The 23042-nt window shown below is 32.0% G+C and overlaps 2 protein-coding genes across 4 annotated transcripts in view; both read left to right on the top strand.

Moving 5' to 3' along the window:
* Positions 1–23042, top strand: part of LOC145330719 (uncharacterized) — a 70001-nt gene that overhangs the window by 34211 nt on the left and 12748 nt on the right. Inside the window, exons 6-12 of the mRNA XM_080175385.1 lie at positions 2730–2783; positions 9747–9818; positions 10741–10859; positions 11951–12022; positions 12285–12309; positions 14598–14731; positions 16298–16544. Coding sequence (XP_080031511.1) covers positions 2730–2783; positions 9747–9818; positions 10741–10859; positions 11951–12022; positions 12285–12309; positions 14598–14731; positions 16298–16544 — 723 coding nt within the window. The remainder of the gene's footprint in view (positions 1–2729; positions 2784–9746; positions 9819–10740; positions 10860–11950; positions 12023–12284; positions 12310–14597; positions 14732–16297; positions 16545–23042) is intronic.
* The window catches only part of LOC145329647 (unconventional myosin-Ia-like), a 104341-nt gene continuing 93252 nt past the window's right edge, over positions 11954–23042 (top strand). For 2 of the 3 annotated variants that reach the window (XM_080173982.1, XM_080173983.1), the window contains exons 1-3: positions 11954–12022; positions 14598–14731; positions 16298–16544. The gene's annotated coding sequence lies outside the window, so the exon portion shown is untranslated. Of the gene's footprint in view, positions 12023–12162; positions 12187–14597; positions 14732–16297; positions 16545–23042 lie in introns of those variants that run through there. The other variant, XM_080173984.1, reaches the window with a different exon arrangement.

Raw genomic sequence — 23042 nt, forward strand, 5'->3', positions numbered from 1 at the left:
ATCGCAAAGTAAGCTTTTCTTGGTATCTATATCAGGAGGTCGCACACTTAATTAGTGTTCTTTATTTCAGAGAAGCTTACAAAGGTCCTGTGGTGGAATAGGCTTTTTCAAATTTTTGTCTTGGAATCGTCTTAGGCCATAGAGAAAAAAATAAAAGAGAGGAATCGAAGCAACTAGAAGACGAAAATAGGCAGTGGGCCCAGGGGCCTAATCAGTGCTATTGCCGCGCTAAATTTTATCGCTATTCCACTACTTTTCAAATGAGAGGGTTACAAAATTAATATGTAAAGTTTTAATAATTAGAATATAATATTTAAATTAAAAATAAAAAGAAAATTTTGTTATTAAATATAAAAAATACTAAAATAACAACATCTAAAAAAAATTTTTTTTTTACTTTTTACTTTGTGCATGAAAGATGAATCCTTCCATTTCTGAAAAGGGGTAATTTTTTTTCATAATAAACATTCAGCTGATTCTGACCGCCCACGGCTGTTTGCTAAATATCGCTTTTCTTTTTATTCACATTATTATCTATGATTGACATACAAAAAGCCCTGGGCGGCTTTTGATTTTCGTCTGCTAAATTTTCTTTAAAAATTTAGGGATGGGGAAGTAGTATTTTACCATAAAAAGGGGGTGAGTTTTCATCCTCTTATCCTTTTTCCTTATGTCTTAGGCTAATTTTGGTGCCATTTTCTGTCCCATTTGAATTGAATACAGTACAACTACATGTTAGGGGCGTAGCCACTAGTTATTTTTTTAATAAGGAAAAAAAGAAAATAAGAATAAACAATTCGCAGTCAAGTTGGGAGAAATACTTTTTGTAAACAATTTTCTAAAGTTTATCTTACAACAAATTCAGATTTTAGGGTGGTGATACAATTACAACAGATTAGTATTTTCGTAAAATAACTAACAAAGACCAAAGTTTGTTAAAAATCACCAATTTGACGTCATAAAAATTAGGAATTATCCATCTCTTTTTCAGAGGTTTTCTTTCCGACTTCTCCTCTCATCTCGCTCATTTTATGACGTCACATGGCTGATTTTTAAAACACTTTGGTCTTTGTCAAAATTGCTACATAATTCATGTACGTTTTTTTGGGAAAATTTTGTAATTAGTCAGGGTAGAATTTAGATGGAAAGGGGAGGTCATTCAAAAATAAAGTGTGAGAGAAAAGAGGTGGATTCTTCTATGAAATTTGCCTCACTAATCGCTTAGTGGAGCAAAATTGTTTTCGTGAAAAATCCACCAAAATCACATCAAAAATCTACAAAAATTAAACAAAATCATAGAAGGGTTATTAACATAAGATTTTATTTAATTTTTGTAGATTTTTTATGTGATTTTGGAGGATTTTTCACGAAAACAATTTTGCCCCACTAAGCGATTAGTGGGGCATATTTTTTTAAGAATCCACCTAAGTTATCAAGCCCTCCCTACTCTAGCCAATTCTGTCTTTTAGAATTGTCCAGCCCTAAAATGAGAGGATCCACTAGAATGTTAAAATGCGCCAAATAGCACGAAATTGTTGTTTTTAGTCCCTCCCTGTTTAATATAGAATTATTGTGCTTGTTTACATCACTTTTACATCCCTACACCAAGAGAGAGTTCACTCAACAATATGGTCAGCATCCACAATTTTCAAAATTGACCCCCCCCCCTCCTTTCTCCCATAATTCTATTTAAAATAAAAGCTAAAGCAGCGTTTGTTTTCCATCCCTAGTGTCCCCGCCTATATCCTCTAACCTATAACCTTAGGTGGCTGCCCCCCCCCCCTAATCCATGCGAAAAGAAAACAATCTAAAATTCAAAGCTAAAAAGATTAATTTTAATTGCATTAGAAAAATAAAAATTAAAACCCAACATTTTAATGCTTAATAATGTTCTGGTTAATTTGGAAAAAAAATTTAATTTTATTTAGAGAGTGGGAGTAGGGTCTACATAGAGAATATTGGATTTTGAATGAATGTGAACATAACAGCTTTTATATTGCATGCTTTATCCTTTATTCATGCAACATACTCACAGACTAACTCAATTTTACAGTTAGTAGCGCAGCTACTATATCTATAGTAAGAAGCGGTTGCGCCCGAGGCCTCTAGGAATACTTAATAAAATGGGGAAGGTCTAAGTTTACTCCAGTCTTTCCGTTATATTTAGGACAGGAAATATTTCTTCCAGAGGTGATTTCTCTTGGTATTGGGGAAGTACCCGCCCCCTGAATAGCTATAAACCTTACAGGAACCTCTAAAAAGCTTCTTTTGAAAGCGAACCAGTCCAGTAATGAGCAAACACTTTTAAATTAAACAATTTTGTACGTTTGTATACACGTATTTATTCTTGCTCGTTTTATAGAGATATATAATTCCTAGTCGAGAAATATACTCAAAATAATTCGTAACAAATTCACTTTTCTTTCAATTGCTAAGCAATTTTTTGTCCTTTTAAGTCAAGTAGTAAAGTTTTTATGTTTGTCCGTTAAGTTCTCGCTAACCACTGAAATGATTTAGTTCTCTATTTGAAATAAGCTTTATATAGGTTCCAGGATGGTTACATGATACAAAATATTTTTCATGTATTAAGGCTTAAGACAATTCATTCCCTTTCTTAAAGCGCCTAGATGCTAGAGGCGCAGTTTTAGGCCAATAATTAACTAAATTTTAAAAGAAATAAATTTTACATATTAATAATATACATCTTGTTTCAAACTATTATTTTTCAGGCTTTGTTATCCCATGAGAGTAGTGGCGAATCTGTAACCGATTCTCTTTTAAAGGTAAATTGATACTTTAAATGGAAGCTTTACTACTTTTTAGTTAAGTACGCCCTTTCAATTAAAGGTTTTAATTTAATATTTTGCAGAGAGAGAAAAGAGACAATTGACTTTTTATTACACTAGTCCCTAAAGTTTTAGATTAACGTTTTCTTATTTGTTGTCTTAACAACTTTGGGGACCATAGTAAATTTTTATTGGTTGATTCATTAAGTTAAGTATTCAACAACTAATTTTCAACTACAGAAGGTGTAATTTTGTTTATCATCATTGGGGAATTGCATTAATTTATCGGCCATTGTCTTATCTCTTTAGATTCCTGAATATTTGGTGTTCCATCCTTTCTGCATAAATATTAATAGTTAGATTGTAAATGCCGCCAAAATCAGCAATCATTTGCTTGTAACGTATAATAATTGTTTTAGCAAAAGCTTTTTTTATAAGAAAAACGCCAATATGACTATATCAAATTAAAACAAAATTTTGAATTATTCATAGAGGAAGGGGACAGTTAACTGTAAATTATATTAATATCTATTTTCTATAAACACGTCTTTTCATTTGATGGCTTTAAAACTTTGGAAACAGTCTTGATTGGGTGGTACCTGTATTGAATTCATTCGCGTTGCTTTTTAGATATTTCGCGATTTCTGACATATTAAATCAGGTTTATCGGTTCTATAATAAATATAAGTAAGTGATAGCATACCGAAGAATTTCAGTTTAGACTATTTTCAAATTCAAAGAACTTCAACATATATTGTCCAAAAAAATATTTCTTACTTTCCCACAAAAATAGCATGTAAGGTGGATTATGTTGGTTGTAGCTTATAAGATAGAGATAATCCTTTTTTATTGATATATTTTGATAATTCTTAATTGTCTTATTTAATGCTTATTCACAAAATTTAACATGATTCTACTTTTTTGGCGTATTTAAGATATTTTTTTGTCAAGACTAAATGATAAGTTGTAGCTGCGCTACTGATGAGCATAACTTGTTTTCATGTAACTTGTCAAAGTTTTAGCTTGTTGTGTTCTTATATAATCGTAATATATGCTTCACAATACATTAATCTACATGTTTTCAAAGTAAGGCTTGGTACGTCTGTCTTTTATGCTGTTAAGACGTTTTTTTAAGAGAGGTTATTTTAGGGCCAGATTTTGTCCAGTAAATATTTTGTGCATATGTGTCTCAGTATTTATAAAATGATAAAAGTTTATTCACAAACAAAGGTCCAAAATATTAATTTAAAATATTGTGGCGGTTTAAAACAACATTGATATATAATCTGTCTTTGTTTGATATTGAAATACCTTATAATTGAATTTTATTTTTAACTCGAGACATTTCTGAATATTCAAAAATGCTCTATATAAATATTTAATTATTTGATTTCAAAACTGTTTCTTGAGGTTAGCAAAGCAAAATCATATAATAAAAATACAATTATAATTTCTTTTTAAAAATTTAACACTTAAGTTAATATTGAAACAACTTAAATGTTGTAAAAAATGTCAAATCAGTGTTTGATTAGTCTTTTATATTTTGGACATAAATATCTTGGGTGCTTTGAAGAACAACGTGTTTGTTAACATAGTTTAGTAAAACCAAAATTTGGTTTGTTACTTCAAAGTAAGGAAAATTGTTAGTTTAGAATTAGTTTAATTTTTTAAGAATTATCAACCTTGAATACATAAACGGTTAAGTGTTGTTAGGCTAACAGATCTATAGCATAGATGTTTATACAGATAACTACCTCCCTCACTTTTTCAATGACCTTTTTCGTCGGCTACCAAATTGTTTTCTTTTTCTTGGCTGTGTTAATACAACCGAAATCATTTTTTATTTTCAATGACCCAATTGAGAGTCGGCACAATTACACTGCGATGCGGAGATACAATTGTTTCATTCTTTCTCCCTCTAGTGTTTTACTCTAATGTTAGGCCTTGTCAGTTTTAGAAGCTAGATAGGTATTAACCTGTAAGATTTTTAAAAAAAATTTTTGAACAAATCAGACATACAAACAAACATTATTTAAAAGTCTAAACAAACATTTCAAACGATATTTTTAATAACTTGTTAGATACAGGATGCATAATTACATTTTAAGGCATTTGATAAAAAATTCAAGGATAATTATAAAGAATAAAATAGTGTTTTAAAAAAGGTTAAAAATCTTCATGTTTAAACTAGACATACCAACTTTTTTGTCTATCATTATAGAGTTGCTACGTTTTCTAAATTGTACCTTACTAATACAGGGACTAACATTGCAAGTTTGAAATAAATTGGACAATTCTAACATGTCCAAATTAACTATAAGAGCTATATGTTAAGACCTAAATGTCAAAAAGATTCTCTTTAAAAATAGAAATGTGGTGTAAATAGAATTTTATGCAGTGTCGAAATTAATATGGAAAAACTTGGAGAATTACAACTTTTAAGTAGGAAAGTTGGTATGTAATGCCCGTGTTCATGACACTCTGCAGGAGCTAATTTAAATTTCCGCTACGGATCACAATCCGTTTCATTTCCGCTGGTACTAAACCTCATAATGAAAACAAGAAAAGAATATTCTGTTATAATTCAATAAATAATCATTGTTTGAAAATGTTAAGAAAAACATTAAATGTAGAAACATAACGCAGAAATTAGGGGTGTGTGAAACATTTTGGCAATTTTCAAAGGGAAAGGCAGTCCTTTCCTATTTAAATTTTAAGGGGGATATTGACACCTCCCTTCATAGTTTAAGGATAAAAAAGGAATAAAATTAATCTTTACTACCCACCATCTAATGCCCAAAAATAATCTATATGAGGGATTAATTGATTCATCTTCAAGTGTGCTATCTCTTTAGTAATGTAAAGCTAACATAAAGACTATTATTGAACATTATCAAATCTAAATGGGGTTAGTTTATTGCCCCCATAGGATGTACTAAAACAGTTGGGTAAATAAAATAGGATATATATATCTACAACGAAGAAATCTGAAACATTTCTGTACGGCGTGCGTCTGATTCTATGGTTCTAAACCTAGCTTGACTATTCCTATAAGGATAAGGCAAACTTCAATTAGTGAAGCAGTCCATTTGTCATAATAATTAGATAAGTATGTTTGATTTGAGTATTGATTTTAATTTTAAATGGTCGATAACTTACAAGTATAATTTTTTTTTTATAGATATTGTATTTATTTTTCGCTCTGTAAATATGAATGTTATTTTATTTACCAAACTATGAAATGTAAGTGGCAACTTTAAATTGCATCCAATGATAAATGTTGTAGTATTGTGCTACATCTGGTGAAAAAAAAGTTGGTTTTGTTCGTTAAACAACAGATCTATAGTATAGATGTATATACATACAACTACCTCCCTTTCTATTTCAAAGACCTCTTTCGTCTGCTTCTAAATTATTTTCTGCTACTTGGCTTGGTTAATATAAGCGACACCATTGGTTGATTTTCAATGTCCCAATAGAAAGGTTGCACATTGCACAAGGCGGTTCCGATAGAGAAATACAGTTATTTAACCCTTTCTCCCTCTAGTGTTTTACTCTAATCGTTAAACAAGAACAGTTATGTACACAAGTTGTGCAATAATTGAACGCTTATATTAAGAGTAAAATTCATTCTTAAACGATAAAAACTAGCGTTATTTTATTTAGAAAGACCAAACAACATGCTTTTATCTTTTAACTGTATATTTATGTTTTGCGTATTGTTAATAAGTTTATTACTGTTTAGACTTTACTAGCGGCTTCGCCCCTAGTCTCTAGGGGCTTTTTTCCCAAGAGGTAATTAAAAAATAAAATTCAGAACCACTTGGTGCAACAATCATCACATATAAAAAAGGGAGGGATTTTTTGTTTTTGTGTTGGTTTTGGGTGTCCCCGGCTCTCCAAGAAAATAGCCTAAAATTATCACAGGACCAGTAGTTATATTCCCTGAAGAGTAGAATCCAATCAGTTCAGTGGTTACCGAGATCTTAAGGGACAGACGGACGGACGAACGGACGGACGGACAGACAGACAGACAGACAGACAGACAGACAGACAGACAGACAGACAGACAGACAGACAGACAGACAGACAGACAGACAGACAGACAGACAGACAGACAGACAGACAGACAGACAGACAGACAGACAGACAGACAGACAGACAGACAGACAGACAGACAGACAGACAGACAGACAGACAGACGGACGGACGGACAGACATCAAGCTACTTTGTATTAGAAATTGAAGATCAGTACCCATTCAACCCTATAAAGTTATCCTTTTTCTCATGGAGTATGTAACGACTTAAAATGTTATTAGTTATATAAAATGAGCTGTAAACAGTGTCAGATCTGAATAAGAATAATATAAGTTTTCACAAATTTGCACTTAAATTTGTTGCAAAACTGTTAAATACCGGATACAGTTCAAAGGACATACTTACATATTTGAACTTGACTATAGAGATGCTTCACTTATAATATTGTAACTTATTATCCTATTTCCAAAAAATCAGATATATATGATAATTATATCACAAAAATGTCGAAAAAGTTAAAAATCAACATGACTTAAATGGACGTACGGATATTCTCTTAACTATTACAGAGTAGCTACGATTTCCAAATCATTACGAACTGTTACAGGAATCATCATACAAAGTTTGAAATCGATAGGAGAATTATAACATGTATAAATTAGCGTAAAGAGCCATACCTTACGGGCGGAAGGACTAACTCAATTATAGAAAAACTTCGCTTTTAAAAAGAACAATAAACTATAATAAACCACGGCACTAAACGTAATTTTAACATAGCGGCGTTACTTAAAAAGGGGGGTTCATGTTTGATTAGAGGAAATTATTTTAAGTATTGTTGTTATACACACTTGTGTTACACTTTTACAACTTATTACAACCGAAGTTTTTCTACACTTGAAAAAATGTAGCTATGTTTGATAAATTTACCCTCAGTCAGACCCTTTTTTTCAGGGATCTTAAGAGATAAGACACTGAATGATAAATTTATATTCATCCCCAATGATAATCAAGAAATTTACCCCTATTGTAAATTGTAATTATTGAACTATCAAACTATAAAAATTTAATAAAAGTACCCAAAGTTTAAACATTTTAATAATAACCTATTAACCTAGTATGCATAAAATTTATTTATTTGGTATCCTATTTTTGTTTCATCAAAATTTATTCAATGTTATGTTTCTTTTTCAATTAGCAAGCTTATAATGACCATTTTAAAGTTGCCTGTTTATGAACTGAATTGTACTCGTTTTTGGTATTATATGTTATGAAGTTTATAATTAATGTGCAGAGTTCTTAACTTACAAATGTATAAATCATAAGGACAAACATTTGTTCAGTAAAGCTGCTCTTAAAATTTATAGTGATTGCTCATCTTTTTCTAGGGGCAATTTCTCTTTGGGAGGGTGGTGCTACCCTCCCCCAAAATGATTATAAATCTTCCCAGGACCTATGTTAAGTAACATTGCATTTCAGTGTATTTATATTTTCAAAGATAAATTTAAATTCATATTTTCCATTAATAAATATTTTGAGATGTAGATTAATTTTTCTTCCGTTGTCTAATCCTTTCAAAAAAAGGTCCTGTATTTTATTGTAAAAGCATCGCTATAATTTAGGTAATTATCCTTGTTTGGTAAAAAGTTAACTAGGACTCAAATTTAAGGAAGTTTATTTAACATTACAAATTTATTTCTTTGTAATTTAAATCATGTATTTAAATATTATCAAAATAAAATGTTACAAAAACAAGGAAATAACGGCGCGTGGCGAGGTAGATAATGATAAATTTAAAGAAGTTAAAGTTTAAGCAACTAATTATTTGCCTCAAAGTTCGACAGATGCCTCAAAACTCATATTTGGAAAAAATGCAGGTTTGCCACGGCTGCTTTAAAATAAAAAAAATATTTAAGGTGTCTGCTTGGCAGCAGATCAATGTTATTCTTTTGGGTGTAGATTCTGCTGCTGCCGTTATTCTTCGGTTGAGAGTGCAGATTAACAAAAATTTAAATCTTGTTAAAAGCTTTGGAATTAGCTTACTTACAATTTAATGGCAGCTACAAGCTGTTAAAAAAACTGCGGCTTCGATTGGTAAGCCAAATTTTTTTTTATATATTATTAGTATTAACATTATAATGCTGTAAAAGATACGTTATTATTGTGTCTTTCCTAATCATGTAGCTTGCCAAGTATTTACCTTTTTGGGTAGCATATCTACTCAATAATTCTTGGCTGGCATTTAAGAAAAAAGACCGTTTTTTGTAAGGATTTCCAAAACTAATGAGCTTCCCATGGAGGACTGTTTATTACACTGGTCCCCAATGTTTTATGATAACGTTTACTTTTTTGTTGACTCAATAACTTTGGGGACGCAGCTATAATTTTTTCCTATTGTGCATCTTTCTGCTTATGCTTTTTGTAATAATAAATGAATAAAAATTATGCCTAAATCGCACCAAGAAACTCCAAATTTCAAGCATTCACCAGTGCCCTATCTTTATATACCTGGTAATAGCCAAATTGTCTATGTTTTGTACATTTATTACTCAGGAATACAGGGATAGGACATGGCTGATAATTAAATTTAATCCTCAATAATAATAAGTAAAATTCTGTCTTTGGTAATTATGAAGGAGGGAGGGATGTTTTATGACACAAATCATCCTGTTCCTCCCTGTGTATTAATATTTCTTGCCAAATAAAAGTATTTAAATCATTGAAAATTATACAGAAAGTACACTTCTTACCTAATTTTAAAATTTTATTTTGAGTTTCTTTATCTTTTAACTGGTATGCCCTTATTCATACCAGCTTCAAACCTGCTTGATGACAATAAAAAGACTTTCTACGAACTACTGTTAGGTCTTCATCAAGAAATAAACATCCTGTTACGTTTTATTCAAATTCATTTTTTATTTTAGGATGATAGTTTGTGTCTCGGGGGAGATCAACTTGACCTAGCCTATCTTGATACTGATTATACTATAGCTCAGGTAACTAGGCCTAGCCTATCTTGATACTGATAGCTCAGGTAGCTAGACCTATAATATCTTGATACTGATTATACTATAGCTCAGGTAAATAGACCTAGCCTATCTTGATACTGATTATACTATAGATCAGGTAGCTAGACCTAGCCTTTCTTGATTCTGATTATACTATAGCTCAGGTAACTAGACCTAGCCTATCTTGATACTAATTATATTATAGCTCAGGTAACTTGACCTAGCCTATCTTGATACTAATTATACTATAGCTCAGGTAGCTAGACCTAGCCTATCATGATACTGATTATACTATAGCTTAGGTAACTAGACCTAGCCTATCTTGATACTGGTAATAACATAGCTCAGGTAACTAGACCTAGCCTATCTTGATACTGATTATACTATAGCTCAGGTAACTAGACATAGCCTATCTTGATACTGATTATACTATAGCTTAGGTAGCTAGACCTAGTCTATCTTGATACTGATTATACTATAGCTCAGGTAAATAGACCTAGCCTATCTTGATACTGATTATACCATAGCCCAGGTATCTAGACCTAGCCTATCTTGATACTAATTATACTATAGCTCAGGTAACTAGACCTAGCCTATCTTGATACTAATTATACTATAGCTCAGGTAACTAGACCTAGCCTTTTTTGATACTGATTATACTATAGCTCAGTTAACTAGACCTAGCCTATCTTGATACTGATTATACTATAGCTCAGGTAGCTAACCCAGCCTAAATAATACCCAAAATTTAATAAACACGTTATCTTATTCGTTGCCTCAGAAACTATGGGTACTTCTATTGAATCTTATATATTGGTTGGTTCCAAATTAGTAGGGTTCAAACTTTTCAATCAATAATTAAAATCTACACAAGAGGTAATTTTGGTTATCATAACTTATTTTTTTCTAGTCTGATTTATTGAAACAGCCGTGGTTAGAAGGAGAGTATTCCAACAACCATAATCAACAAGAACAACAACAACCATTCCAAAATATTGACGCAGATTTTCACCAGGCACATTTACAATTGTTAATTTTTAAATGATAAGGTTCTTATATTTAGATATAAACCATTTATTAGTTATCAAAATCCAGGGCTCGGCAGCCTCAGCCACCAAAAAATCACGCAACGCTCCTAAAAATCTTTTAAAAGAATCACATTTTTAAGTATAGAGTAGCATTGCTATTAAAAGTAAAAATGTTTAACATTAACTGGTAAGTAAAAATACTTACTCAGCAAATGTTTATTTTTAATTTTAGAAAATAAATATCTACTCTTATACAAAGTAAAAATTACCTAGAAAATAAATAATTCAACTTTTATTTAAATAGTATTTGAGGTTTTAATGCAAAATTTAATTTGATAAGAAAACAGAATGCTTATGTTCATAGGCATACAAATAAAAAGCTTACATAAAATGGAACTTTAAAGTGTTTCACAGTAAATTACCAAAAGAAAAGTTTGATCCATAAAGGACATGAATGAACCTATATAGGTTTAAATTTGTAGGATCCCTATTAAATGTTTTAATGTCGCACAAAATGAATGTCTTAGTTATAGAAAAGCTGTTTTATGTGCTTTTCTTCACATAGTATGGAATTATGTTGAAAAATATAGAGATATGATGTAAATTGTAATTTTGGCATGCATTATATCCAGAGGGATTTATCACCAATTCATAACAGATACGCACACCAGTCCTTGTTAGAATAGGAATCCTTCTGTTGTCATATAGTTCCAATAGGTTTTGTCGATTAAATAGTAAAATAGTTAAATGTGAACAATTTAATCTTTCTTTTTTAAGCTTTAATTTAAGATATCATATAAATTGAAGATTTTAGAAATAAAGTTTGAAATTTTTATTTCATTAGGTATGGCTTTGAAACCACTGAATTATATCCGTTTCTTAGATAAACTGAAAAATCACGTATAGACAAGTTTCTTATAATAGTAATGATAATATTCAGATATAAAATAATATACATAGATCCCAGTTTTTTAATTCCGCGCCTTCGTTCCCTCGGAGCTCACAAATCTGGAATTATTCTTATTTTTTTTTTTACAATCCTGAAAGCAACGCCTGAAAAAAACGATGTGTAAATGGTTTATTGTATTGCAGGGAGATTATCAACATTCACATCATCACTTACACACAGACTTCACCAGGACCCGCAGTCTTGACCTTCCTCAGGTAAGGAACACCACTGGACCCACAGTCTTGACCTTCCTCAGGTAAGGAACACCACTGGACCCACAGTCTTGACCTTCCTCAGGTAAGGAACACCACTGGACCCACAGTCTTGACCTTCCTCAGGTAAGGAACACCACTGGACCCACAGTCTTGACCTTCCTCAGGTAAAGAACACCACTGGACCCACAGTCTTGACCTTCCTTAAGTAAGGAACACCACTGGACCCACAGTCTTAACCTTCCTCAGGTAAGAAACACCACAGGACCCAGAGACTTGTTCTTCCTGAGGTAAGAAACACCAGACAAAAGTTAACTCTGTTTTAAAAGGATATTTATCAGGGCTCGGTAGCTGCGCGTCAGCAGCGACTAGGCCTTAAATTTTAATCCCTCTGGATGCTTTTCAAATTTGGTTGAAAGAGAAATTATCATATTTGGGTCATGTTTAAACTTTCAACTGAAATTTTTAATTGATTTTCCTGAGTCTTACAGGCGGCTGACGCGCGGCTACCGAGCCCTGGTATTTTTGAGATATGGGAGTGATGACAAGTAAAATGTTTTGATAATGGTAAAAATACTCGACCATTAATTTATGCCCCCCCCCCCCAACAAAAAAAAATCCCGAAAATACCTTTCGACAGCAGTGTACTGTAATATCATTGAACATTATCTTCATGGTTTTTTCCGCAGACATTTAAACCTTGACCTTCGTGGGGGTTTTAATACAAGGATCAGTACATAAAGGTTGGGATTTATTTTCATAGATTTTACTTTTAAAAGTGTAGTATTTTTAACTTAAAGATGAATGTGTCTAGCCCTGTGGGTAACGCTAAGCCATATCAACCTAACACAACCTAAACTGGCATCTGATAGTTATAGAATTATTTTTGTGTTAAGGATTCTACAAATAGATGAAGTGTATTAATTTTCTGTAACCCCGCCAGTTCTTATAATTGTAACAAGCGGCAATGCCCCTAAAGGCCTCTAAGGGAGGTAGAAGAGTAATTGACCATCCCCAACTTTAAATTCATAGGTTAAGGAGATTGTTCGGGACCAGGAATAAGGTATAGCCAACAAGCGATATAAATCTAAAAAGATATTTGTGGGGCAAATGAAAAGGTCATCAATTCTATCAAGTGTTGCCCCCCAACGTCAGCTGTAAACCACGTATAGGTTTCGTGATTTTTTCTCTCGAATAAATTATGTTGTATAAGAGGCTTCGGTAAACAGACTGACAGAAAGACATCTTGTTAATGCTTGGAAAATTGTCCTGATAATGGAAATAATCGCCCAATTTGTTTTCTTACTAAACCTTGAGAAGCATATCTTTGGTTACAGGAAGGTCTTATATAAAAATCCAGACAAATAGCAACATTTAGTTTTACACACGAAAAATTAAATAAAATTTGTGGTGTGACATCAATTTTGCAAAAAAAAATCAAGTAAGTAAAATTAAAGGATTTTTTGCAAACATACATCAAATGTATAGAATAGTTAATTATCGCATCGTATTATAAACAGCTTTCCGCGGATAGCTAAGAACCGGTTCTAATCCACGGATATTAATCGGTTTCGAAGCGAAAATGGAAAGGACATTTTCTCTTCTTAGGAGGTCATCGTAGAGCCTAGGGGCAAAACTAAAAGTAACATAGCATAGTGTAACAGCTATAAAATATGTAAACAACTAAAAATATTTACAGGAACCTTTTATCTGAAATCCGTATTATTTAGAATATTTTACCATAGATATTTTTGTTTGTTATTTTGTAGGATCACAATTGGTTTACGGAAGTTAAGCTACGCTGTCTTAGGCCTAAATTGTTCTAATCTTACCAACTTTCAATCATATATTTTTAGTAGCGTGGCTGCTTTATAACAAGGCTTTATCCATCCATTTGATTAATACTTCTTTAGTTAATATAAAATCTTTCAGTGTTTGGTAGGGATCGGAAGCCGCGTGTAAGCCTCAGTGAAATCGTCATTTTATCACTATAAAATTTAGCTGGATGTATAAAACTGTCTCTTTAGTAGACAATCCTTCTTTCAAAAATTTCTTTTTCTGCTCACAAGCAGGTTTAAAACTGAGGCTTATGCGCGGCTGAGGCGCGGCTTCCGAACCCTGGTGTTTGGTTAGCACACTAAACTTTTTTTTGCGTTTTTAGCCAACATTGTGTCTTCATTGTAACAATATTTTTACTCTCTTTATTATAATTTTATATATAGATAGGAGTTACTGTTGCTCTGATTCAGAGTTTTTAATGGAATATAATAATTTATCACTTTTCTAGCGGCTAGTCGACCCCCCCCCCCCTCCTCAACCTTCAATTTTGGTTTTATAAAGAAAATTTTGAATAAAAATGGGGAAGAAATTTTTTCTAGGAGCGATATGCCTTAGGAGGGTTGTGATACCCTCCCCCAAAATACTTATAAACCATAAGAAGCTATGAAAAAGAGAACCATGTCGGTTGGCGGTTAGATAGATCCTTCGGTACACAGCCAGACATATAGACAGACATAGATCATGTTACTTTTATATAGGATTGGTTAAAGTTGCTGACTTACATGCCTTACTTGTTCAGTATTGTGTGTCCTGTGAACGGGAGGCGCAGGAAGGCGGAGGACTAGACGAGGACGATATTCAAGGAGATCCTCTGGTTTATGCAACTTTTGTAGCACCTATCCACCAGTACAGCACGGAAACTGATTCTTCAAGGTTAGAATAACTCATCTTCTTTATAATTAGGTTTTATATGTTCGTCCGGTATTTAAACAATTGTACAGGCTCGTACACACACACATAAACACACAAACAGACATACTTTAATGGATACTAGTGGCTTTGCCCCAAGAGGTTTGATCAAACCAATTTTTCGTAATTTAGATTTAAAAAATAAATCTTCAAACAAAAAAATCCTTTGGGGGGGGGGGGGGGGGGGGTAGTCGACCCCCCTATTTTAATTTTAGTTTTAAAAAGAAAAAATATTTTTTTTTTGGAGGGGTTATTTTTATTTTTTTGGGGGGGTTGGGGGTGTCCCACCCCCCAAGAAAATAGTTATAAACCTTCCCGGGACCTATGAGAAGCTACCCTGTAAATGAGAACCCGATCGGTTCAGCGGTTAGCGAGATCCTTTGCTACAAACAAACAAACAGACACACAGACAAACAAACAGACAGACGTCGTTCTACTTTGTATTATAGATAGAATACGTTGATTTACAGAGAAAATTTTTTCGTAAAATTTAGGTTGCTATTAAGGATCTCATTTATTAGTCAGTTCATTCCACCAGTGAGAGGGGAAGGGATGGGATAAAAAAGGATGGATGAATGGGTATCGTTATAATAGCCAGCTGGGAGTAATACTTTATTTAAGTACATGAAAATCTTATGCAACATCCAAGTAATAAAATATCGATTCATTCTTTTGTAGCGCCAAAACTTATTCTTTTAGTTTAGAATTTTGTTAACGCAGCTACTCTATAATTAGTGATTGTCTGTGCGTATTTACACAATTGTACACACCTGTACATACCCAAAAACACAGACAAATAAAAGTACAAGTAAAGATGTATACTCACCTAACTACCTGTCCCAAGTGATAAGAACCTTTTTCGTCTGCTAGAATATTGCTTTCTGCTCCTTTGTAGCGACATGGCTGTGTTTGTATTCCCGACGCTATTGGGTGATATATAATTGAAAGTCGGCACAGGGTCCTCACATATTAGAGTTACATATAAAAGTGATTCTTCAAGCAGCTACTCTATAACTAGTGTTTCTGTAAGCTCCCATATAAACCAATGTAGTTTAAACTAAACATTTATTTTCCTTTTATAAAAAAGATACATATAGTACATAGTAATTTATCGAATTATCAACTTTCTAGTTCTAATTGTATAATGTACAGACTTATATACCAAGTTTAGGTATCCTATTAAGCCTTATATTACAGTTGATTTTAAATCAGTTCTAGGCTAAATTATTTTGTATTATTAGTGTTCAATAAGAACCCTAGAACCCAACCTAATGAAGTTATAAAGTTTATACCGCATTAGTAAGACTTGGGAATGTAGAAATCAATAGTATCAAAATTTTCTATTCTTTAGAATTGATTCATTTTTAGTATTAAATCTAATTTACAACTCCAAAATTATGTCTGTCTGTCCGTCCTTTTGTATGCATGCCTGTATTCCTCTGTGTCTGTATGTCTGTCTGTCTATCTATAAAATGTGAATATGTGCATTATAAAAAAAATCCAGAAAAATGAATAAGAATTATGTTTTAGGCAGCAATCCTTCAACTCTCAAATCAGTTTCAACTCCCGTCAGCCCAGTTTTAATTCTCGGCAGCCTAGCTTCAACTCACGTCAGCATTCGGTTAATTCACGGCAGCACAGCTTCAACTCTCGGCAGCCTAGCAGCAGCGTGAACTCGCGGCAGCCTAGCTTTAATTCGCTGCACTCACGGCAGCATTGCTCGCGACAACAGAGTTTTAATAAGCAGAATTCTTTGGAGGCTGAGGCTTTTAGTGAGGTAAGTTTTTTTTTCGCTGATAATAACTAGGCTTTCTGTTTGACAATTCGCCTATCAAATCAGTGTTTTGTTAACCCTAAAAGATTGAGTTGGAGACTATAAAAGGGTTGGTTTAATTTCCTCTCCCTCTCTTTCAAAATCCAGCTAATGGCCCGATCTTTAAGAGTTGAATTTAAGTCATTGTGAGCTGGGGGTAAGGAAGACCCCACTAAATCATAAATTTGACAAAGCAAATAAACTATCAATTGAATTGCATGAAATTTAGATTTAAAGATAAAAATTTTTATTTCTATCTTCACAGTATAATAGAAGCAATGTTAAAGAAAAGGGAATGTATGTAAAAATTTAGTAAGAAAAATAAAACATGAATGTTCTAGACTATAAGGGAAAGGTGACATAGTATTAGTAAGAATACAAATATCCAAAGATTTGAACAATACTTCAATAATTTAAATAGTTACGATTCTTTCTATATTTAAATTTTGGTTTGTCCATTCTATAATTAGGGCTTGTCCTAATGTTAGTTTGTCCCGCATAGGATTAGGAAGTAACTTATAATCACAAGAATAATTCAATACATAATACTGTACTAATCATGGACATAAATTTCCTTTTTTGAATAAAAAAAATGCTTAAAATTAACTTTTTAAAAGTAAAAATATTTTATAAAGATTTAAATGAATCAAAATTTGTGAATACATGTCTCCGTTCCCGCATAATTGAAGCTGCATTGCGGAATTTTATTCATATTCAAACAAAATCCTTTAATCTTTAAGAAGACAAAACCTCTAGCCCCCCCCCCTCCCCCTATAGAAATAAAAGCGTAGCTTTCCTAATACATGGGTTTTTACAAATATTGATAAAGGCTAGTTTTATTGATTTCAAGCTTTGCATGATGATACCTGTGGTAACAGCAGTTACGCATAATCATAAAAGGTAGTAACTAGAAAGTTTGTATTTTAAACATAGCGACTTTTTAAAAGCGAAGCTTTTCTATAATTAGGGTCGGTCCGTCCGTCCGTACGTCCGTCCGTCCGTCCGTCACGGATAGCTTTTTTCGTTAATTTAGACATGTTAGAATTATCCTATCGATTTCAAATTTTGCATGGTGATTCCTTTAGTAGTTAAGTACGATTTAGAAAGCGTAGTAACTCTATAATCATTACAAAAATGTCCGTACGTCCATTTTAAACATGTTGATTTTTTACTCTTTTAAATAGCTTTTTTCGTTCATTTAGGCATGTTAGAATTGTCCTATCGATTTCAAATTTTGCATGGTGATTCCTGTAATAGTTAGGTACGAGTTAGAAAGCATAGCAACTCTATAATCATTACCACAATGTCCGTACGTCCATTTTAAACATGTTGAATTTTTTTTCATTTTTAACAACAAATTTGTATGTGACCTAATTATCCGATTGGTCTGATTTTTGGTATACTGATTCCTGGGACAACAAAGTACAATATTATAAGCGAAGCAACTCTATAATCACGTCCTAAAAATGTAAGTATGTCCATAATCATTATCCTGTATCAAGCAGTTTTTCAACAAATTTACTTACAATTTTGCTTTGATACATTCGCATTCTGATTATTCAGTTCTGACATATACAAGTCTTAATGTCCGTTTGTCCTACCGTTTTAGAGCTTCGCTTTTATGGATGTTGTCATCCTTGTTTATATCTTTTTTGACAATAATTTTTGAATGATCTAAATGCCAAAATTTAACAGTGTTAGTTTGGCTGACGGATTTTTTATGCTGCGATTATATCAATTGTGTCATTCCTTGTTTGCTTATTATGAGTTAGGACAATAGGACGTTAGTTGAAATATAAACTCAATAGTTTATAGCTTTATTATTTTTTTTCAAAACGTGTTATGCCCAAACCTACATAAAGGGTGGGTTTGGCAAAACTTTTCAACCTACAAAAGGGGTGATTTTGTAAATAATTTTTCTTAAATTATCTTATCCCTTAAGTTCCCTGAATAATGTTGGCTATCTTTCCCTAGCTGCTTGTGTGGGCCTGATTAATAATTGGTTGGTCTTCAACAAACTTCTGCATTTAATGATGTCAGATTCTCAGGGTAGCAGGGATGAGTCACGGAGCTCTATTATATCTTCTCTCCAATGTTATGCCATTTGTATGTTAAAAATTTTGGGGGTAAAGGAACAATTTGCTTAAAATTATTGTTAAATTTTTTAGACAGCAATAGAATCAACTGCACCATCATTGTTGGTAAATTGGTTATGGCTGACATAGAAATTGAACTTTAAAGCTAATCTGCTTAATTTTGTCAATTTTATATAGTACTACAATAGAATCAAGTAAAAGTTTACCATCAATAAAATGCAGAATACGTGGATATTGTGACAGGGGAAATTTTGTCGTCAATTTAGGTTGCTAATATAGTCCTCAGTTATTAGATAATACGTTCCTCCATAGTCAGGTTGGAGGAGTTAGGGTAAAGGTATGTAAGCGGGAAATGGGGGGGGGGGGGGTATCGTTTTTTTAGTATTTCCCGCATTGACTTAATATATATGACTTAATATTATATGATAACATTGGTAATAGGGCATGGCTGACATAACATCCATTTATAAAAATATAACTTTAAGATTACATATTTATGTTGACACAACAGATCTTTTGTATAGATGTATATACAGACAACTACCTCTCCTTCTTTTTCAAAGACCTCTTTCGTCTGCTTCTAAATTATTTTCTGCTACTTTTTTCAATGACCTAATAGAAGGGTTGCACAAGGTTGTAGCGATGGGGAGATACAGTTAGTTAACCCTTTCTCCCTCTAGTGTTTTACTCTAATGTTGACACTACACCAACGATTCCTTAGAATTTGATTTCTTCTAAAATACAACGAAATTTTAGTAGAAACCTCAATATCACAAGTGCTCTATATTAATTGATTTTGGTAATCTTTTTGGATTTTGTCATCTTTGTTTTTTATGTTAATCTCAAAGATGAATAAAAAGCAGAAATGAATTTCTTTTTTCCTCCAAAGCGCACGGATAATTATACACGTTTTACTTTTATCTTTTCTATTCTTTAGAATATTTGGAAGGTTCCCTTTAACAGACTAGTGGACCAATAAACTCCTCCTTGCCCTACTGGTTTTAGCTTCGGTTAAACATAACTCTAAAGTTTCGAATCATGTTTAAAGCTATTTAATTTTAACGGAAGATTGTATTATAATGCCATAAAACGTTTATAAATACGATTTATCGATAATAGGTCAATAATGACCACTTATTCAAAAGGCATGGCAATACCATGTCACCAATGACCACTTTTTTACACCAAAATTAAATGTAGACAGAAAGCTAACTTAAAAATAGATTTTTCAAGAATTCGAATATTTCTTTAGAATTAAACAAATTCTTTTCTCGAAAGTTCTTTGCAATTTCAATATGTTGTACTATATTGTTATTAATTTCCTTATATCATTAAAGTAAAAGAATAGAGGGGGCATGAGCTATATGTAACTTTGCCCACAAGGCGGGGACCCTGTTATGATTTTGTATTAAGTCTTTGAAATCAGCTAATATAAACACAGTTAAATACCTATGAAAGAACAGAAAGCAATTTGCTAGCAGACTAAAAAGGTTTCCTCACTTGGGCCAGGTAGTTGTATGGATTATATATATATTCTTATGGAGGGAGGGGACATTAGAATGTAAACTTTACCAGTCCTTAAAGTTTTATAAGTATGTTCTCTCATTGTTTATCTTAGAAATTAACAAATCTTTGTGGTTAGTACACACTAGTCGATGGGTACGAAAGATCTCGCCAACCGCTCATCAGATATGGTTCTCCCCCCCCCCCCCCTCCTACCCTCGGGAAAACTACTTAAAATCAAAATTGAAATGGGGTGGTTTCTTATACTTTTTAAAAGGGAAGCTTTTCTATTATTAGGGTTGGTCGGTCCAGAACGGATAGATATTTTCGATAATTTAAGCATGTTAGAGTTGTCCTATCGATTTAAGATTTTTCATGGTTATTCCTGTAGTAATTAGGAATAATTTATAAAGCGTAGCAATTCTATAAACAATACCAGAAGGTCCTTACGTCCATTTTAAACATATCTATTTTTAACCTTTTAAACAACTTTGTATGTGATATTATCATCCGATTGATCTGATTTTGGAATACTGATTCCTATGACAACAAAGTACATAATTATAAGCGAAGCATCACTATAATTAAGTCCTAAAATGTAAGTATGTCCTTAAACATTATCCTGTATTTCAGCAGTTTTTAACAAATTTACTTACAATTTTTTTCGACTTTTATACTTTTATATTCTGATTAATAAGTTCTAACACTCTATAAGTGTTAATGTTTGTTTGTCCTACCGTTTCAGAGCTCCTCTTTTGTTTATTTTAAAGATGCTAGATGCTACGGACAAAGCCGCTAGTAAATACTTAATAATAGAAGCGAAGTTAATCAAAAGCATACCACGATGTTCTGTAAGTTAGCTTGCACGAAATTGCAGTTTTGTCTTTCCATTGAATTACATACACGCAAAATTAAACCTTGAAACGTCCCAAAAGATTATAATACGTACTAATAAAAAATACAAATCTTTTAATCTAACTTTTAATCATAACAGAAATAAATAAATAATAATAATTGTATTTTAGAACAGATGAATATATACATAAAACGTCATAATAAAAATTATACATGAATGACAATATCCACAAAAGCGAAGCTTTTTGTCATAAATGTTATTGCTGAGCTTTTTATTTGCACTTTAAGACTTTGATTATAGAGATGCTTTACTTAAAATATTAATATATACAATATTTACCTTGTTGTCCTAGAAATATTGTTTCCAAAATCAGATGTATAGGATAATCATAACATACAAAAGTTGTTGGCAAAAAGTTACTACGATTTCAAAATCATACCTATTTTTACAGGAATCATCATATAAAGTTTGAAATAGATAGAAAAATTCTAACATGTCTAAATTAACGAGAACATACTGACCTTAATTATAGAAAAGGTTATGCTGTTAGGAAAATTTTGCAGAGGAAAAGCAGCCTAGTGCATATATTATTACTAGCGGGTGCGACCCTAGCATCTAGGGGCTCTATATTCGAAGGGATATGCAAGGGTAGAAAAATAGCCTAAAACCATACCCAGATTTTTTATAAAAAATAAAATAGCCTAAAACCATCATGGGACCTATAAGAAGCTTCACTCTAAAGGAAGACCATATCGGTTCAGAAGTTAGTGAGATCCTTTGCTACAGACAAAAAAAGCTTACTACTTTATATAATAGAATAAATACGTAACAAAATTTGTACAGTAAGTAATGAGATCTTAACGGACATACAAACAAACTACTTTTCACATTTTAGAAATTTTTAACTCTGAAGTTAGTACTTTTAAAGTTTAATTAGAAAGTCAGGAAGAAGAGAGACATTATCAGAGTAATTTGATTTCCAGTATGGATTCAGAACCGTTCAATATCAGCTGGATTTGAACCGGTTCTGTACCATAACAAAAAAAATCCTGTATCGTTTCGTATTTATACTGTCCATAGAGAGCTGTTTATAATACGATTCGATGAATAACTATTCCAACTTTAATCTTCACATAAATTTGTATATTACACAGAATCTAGCATAAATATTACTTTTTAAGGTAGGATGGGGGGGGGGCCCGGTCGTACAATGTAAATTAAGTTTGCCATACCTAAATCCCTGCAGAAAAGTACTTGGAAGAAAGATTAAAAGATGGTTAAGGTCCTCTTTACATTTATATGCTCAAGGATGTAAATAAATATGATTAAATAAAATTTTAGTAGGAAAAATTTAAACAAGGATGACAACATTCATAAGTAGCGTAAATTACATGCTAGATACTGATGGAATAGGGAATCTTCACACAAAAAATCAGCCGCTAATTTTGATTACAGGATCATAGTGTGTTTTAAAATCTTGTTAATTATAACTTTGGTAAATATATTATTATTTAACTTTATTTATACATGAACATAGTGTGCCTTATGATCCTGTTAATTATACCTTTGTTAAAAATATTATTATTCAACTTTATTTATACATGAACATAGTGTGCCTTATGATTCTGTTAATTATACCTTTGTTAAAAATATTATTATTCAACTTTATTTATACATGAACATAGTGTGCCTTATGATCCTGTTGATTATACTTTTGGTAGATATATTGTTATTCAACTTTATTTATACATGAACATAGTGTTTCTTATGATCCTGTTAATTATACTTTTGGTAAATATATTATAATTAAACTTTATTTATACATGAACATAGTGTGCCTTATCATCCTGTTGATTTATACTCTTGGTAAATATATTGTTATTCAACTTTATTTATACATGAACATAGTGTGCCTTATGATCCTGTTGTTTATACTCTTGGTAAAAATATTATTATTCAACTTTATTTATACATGAACATAGTGTGCCTTATGATCCTGTTAATTAT

The sequence above is a fragment of the Acartia tonsa genome, chromosome 10 (genome assembly GCF_053477335.1).
Source record: "Acartia tonsa isolate MP-2025a chromosome 10, ASM5347733v1, whole genome shotgun sequence".
Classification (NCBI taxonomy): domain Eukaryota; kingdom Metazoa; phylum Arthropoda; class Copepoda; order Calanoida; family Acartiidae; genus Acartia; species Acartia tonsa.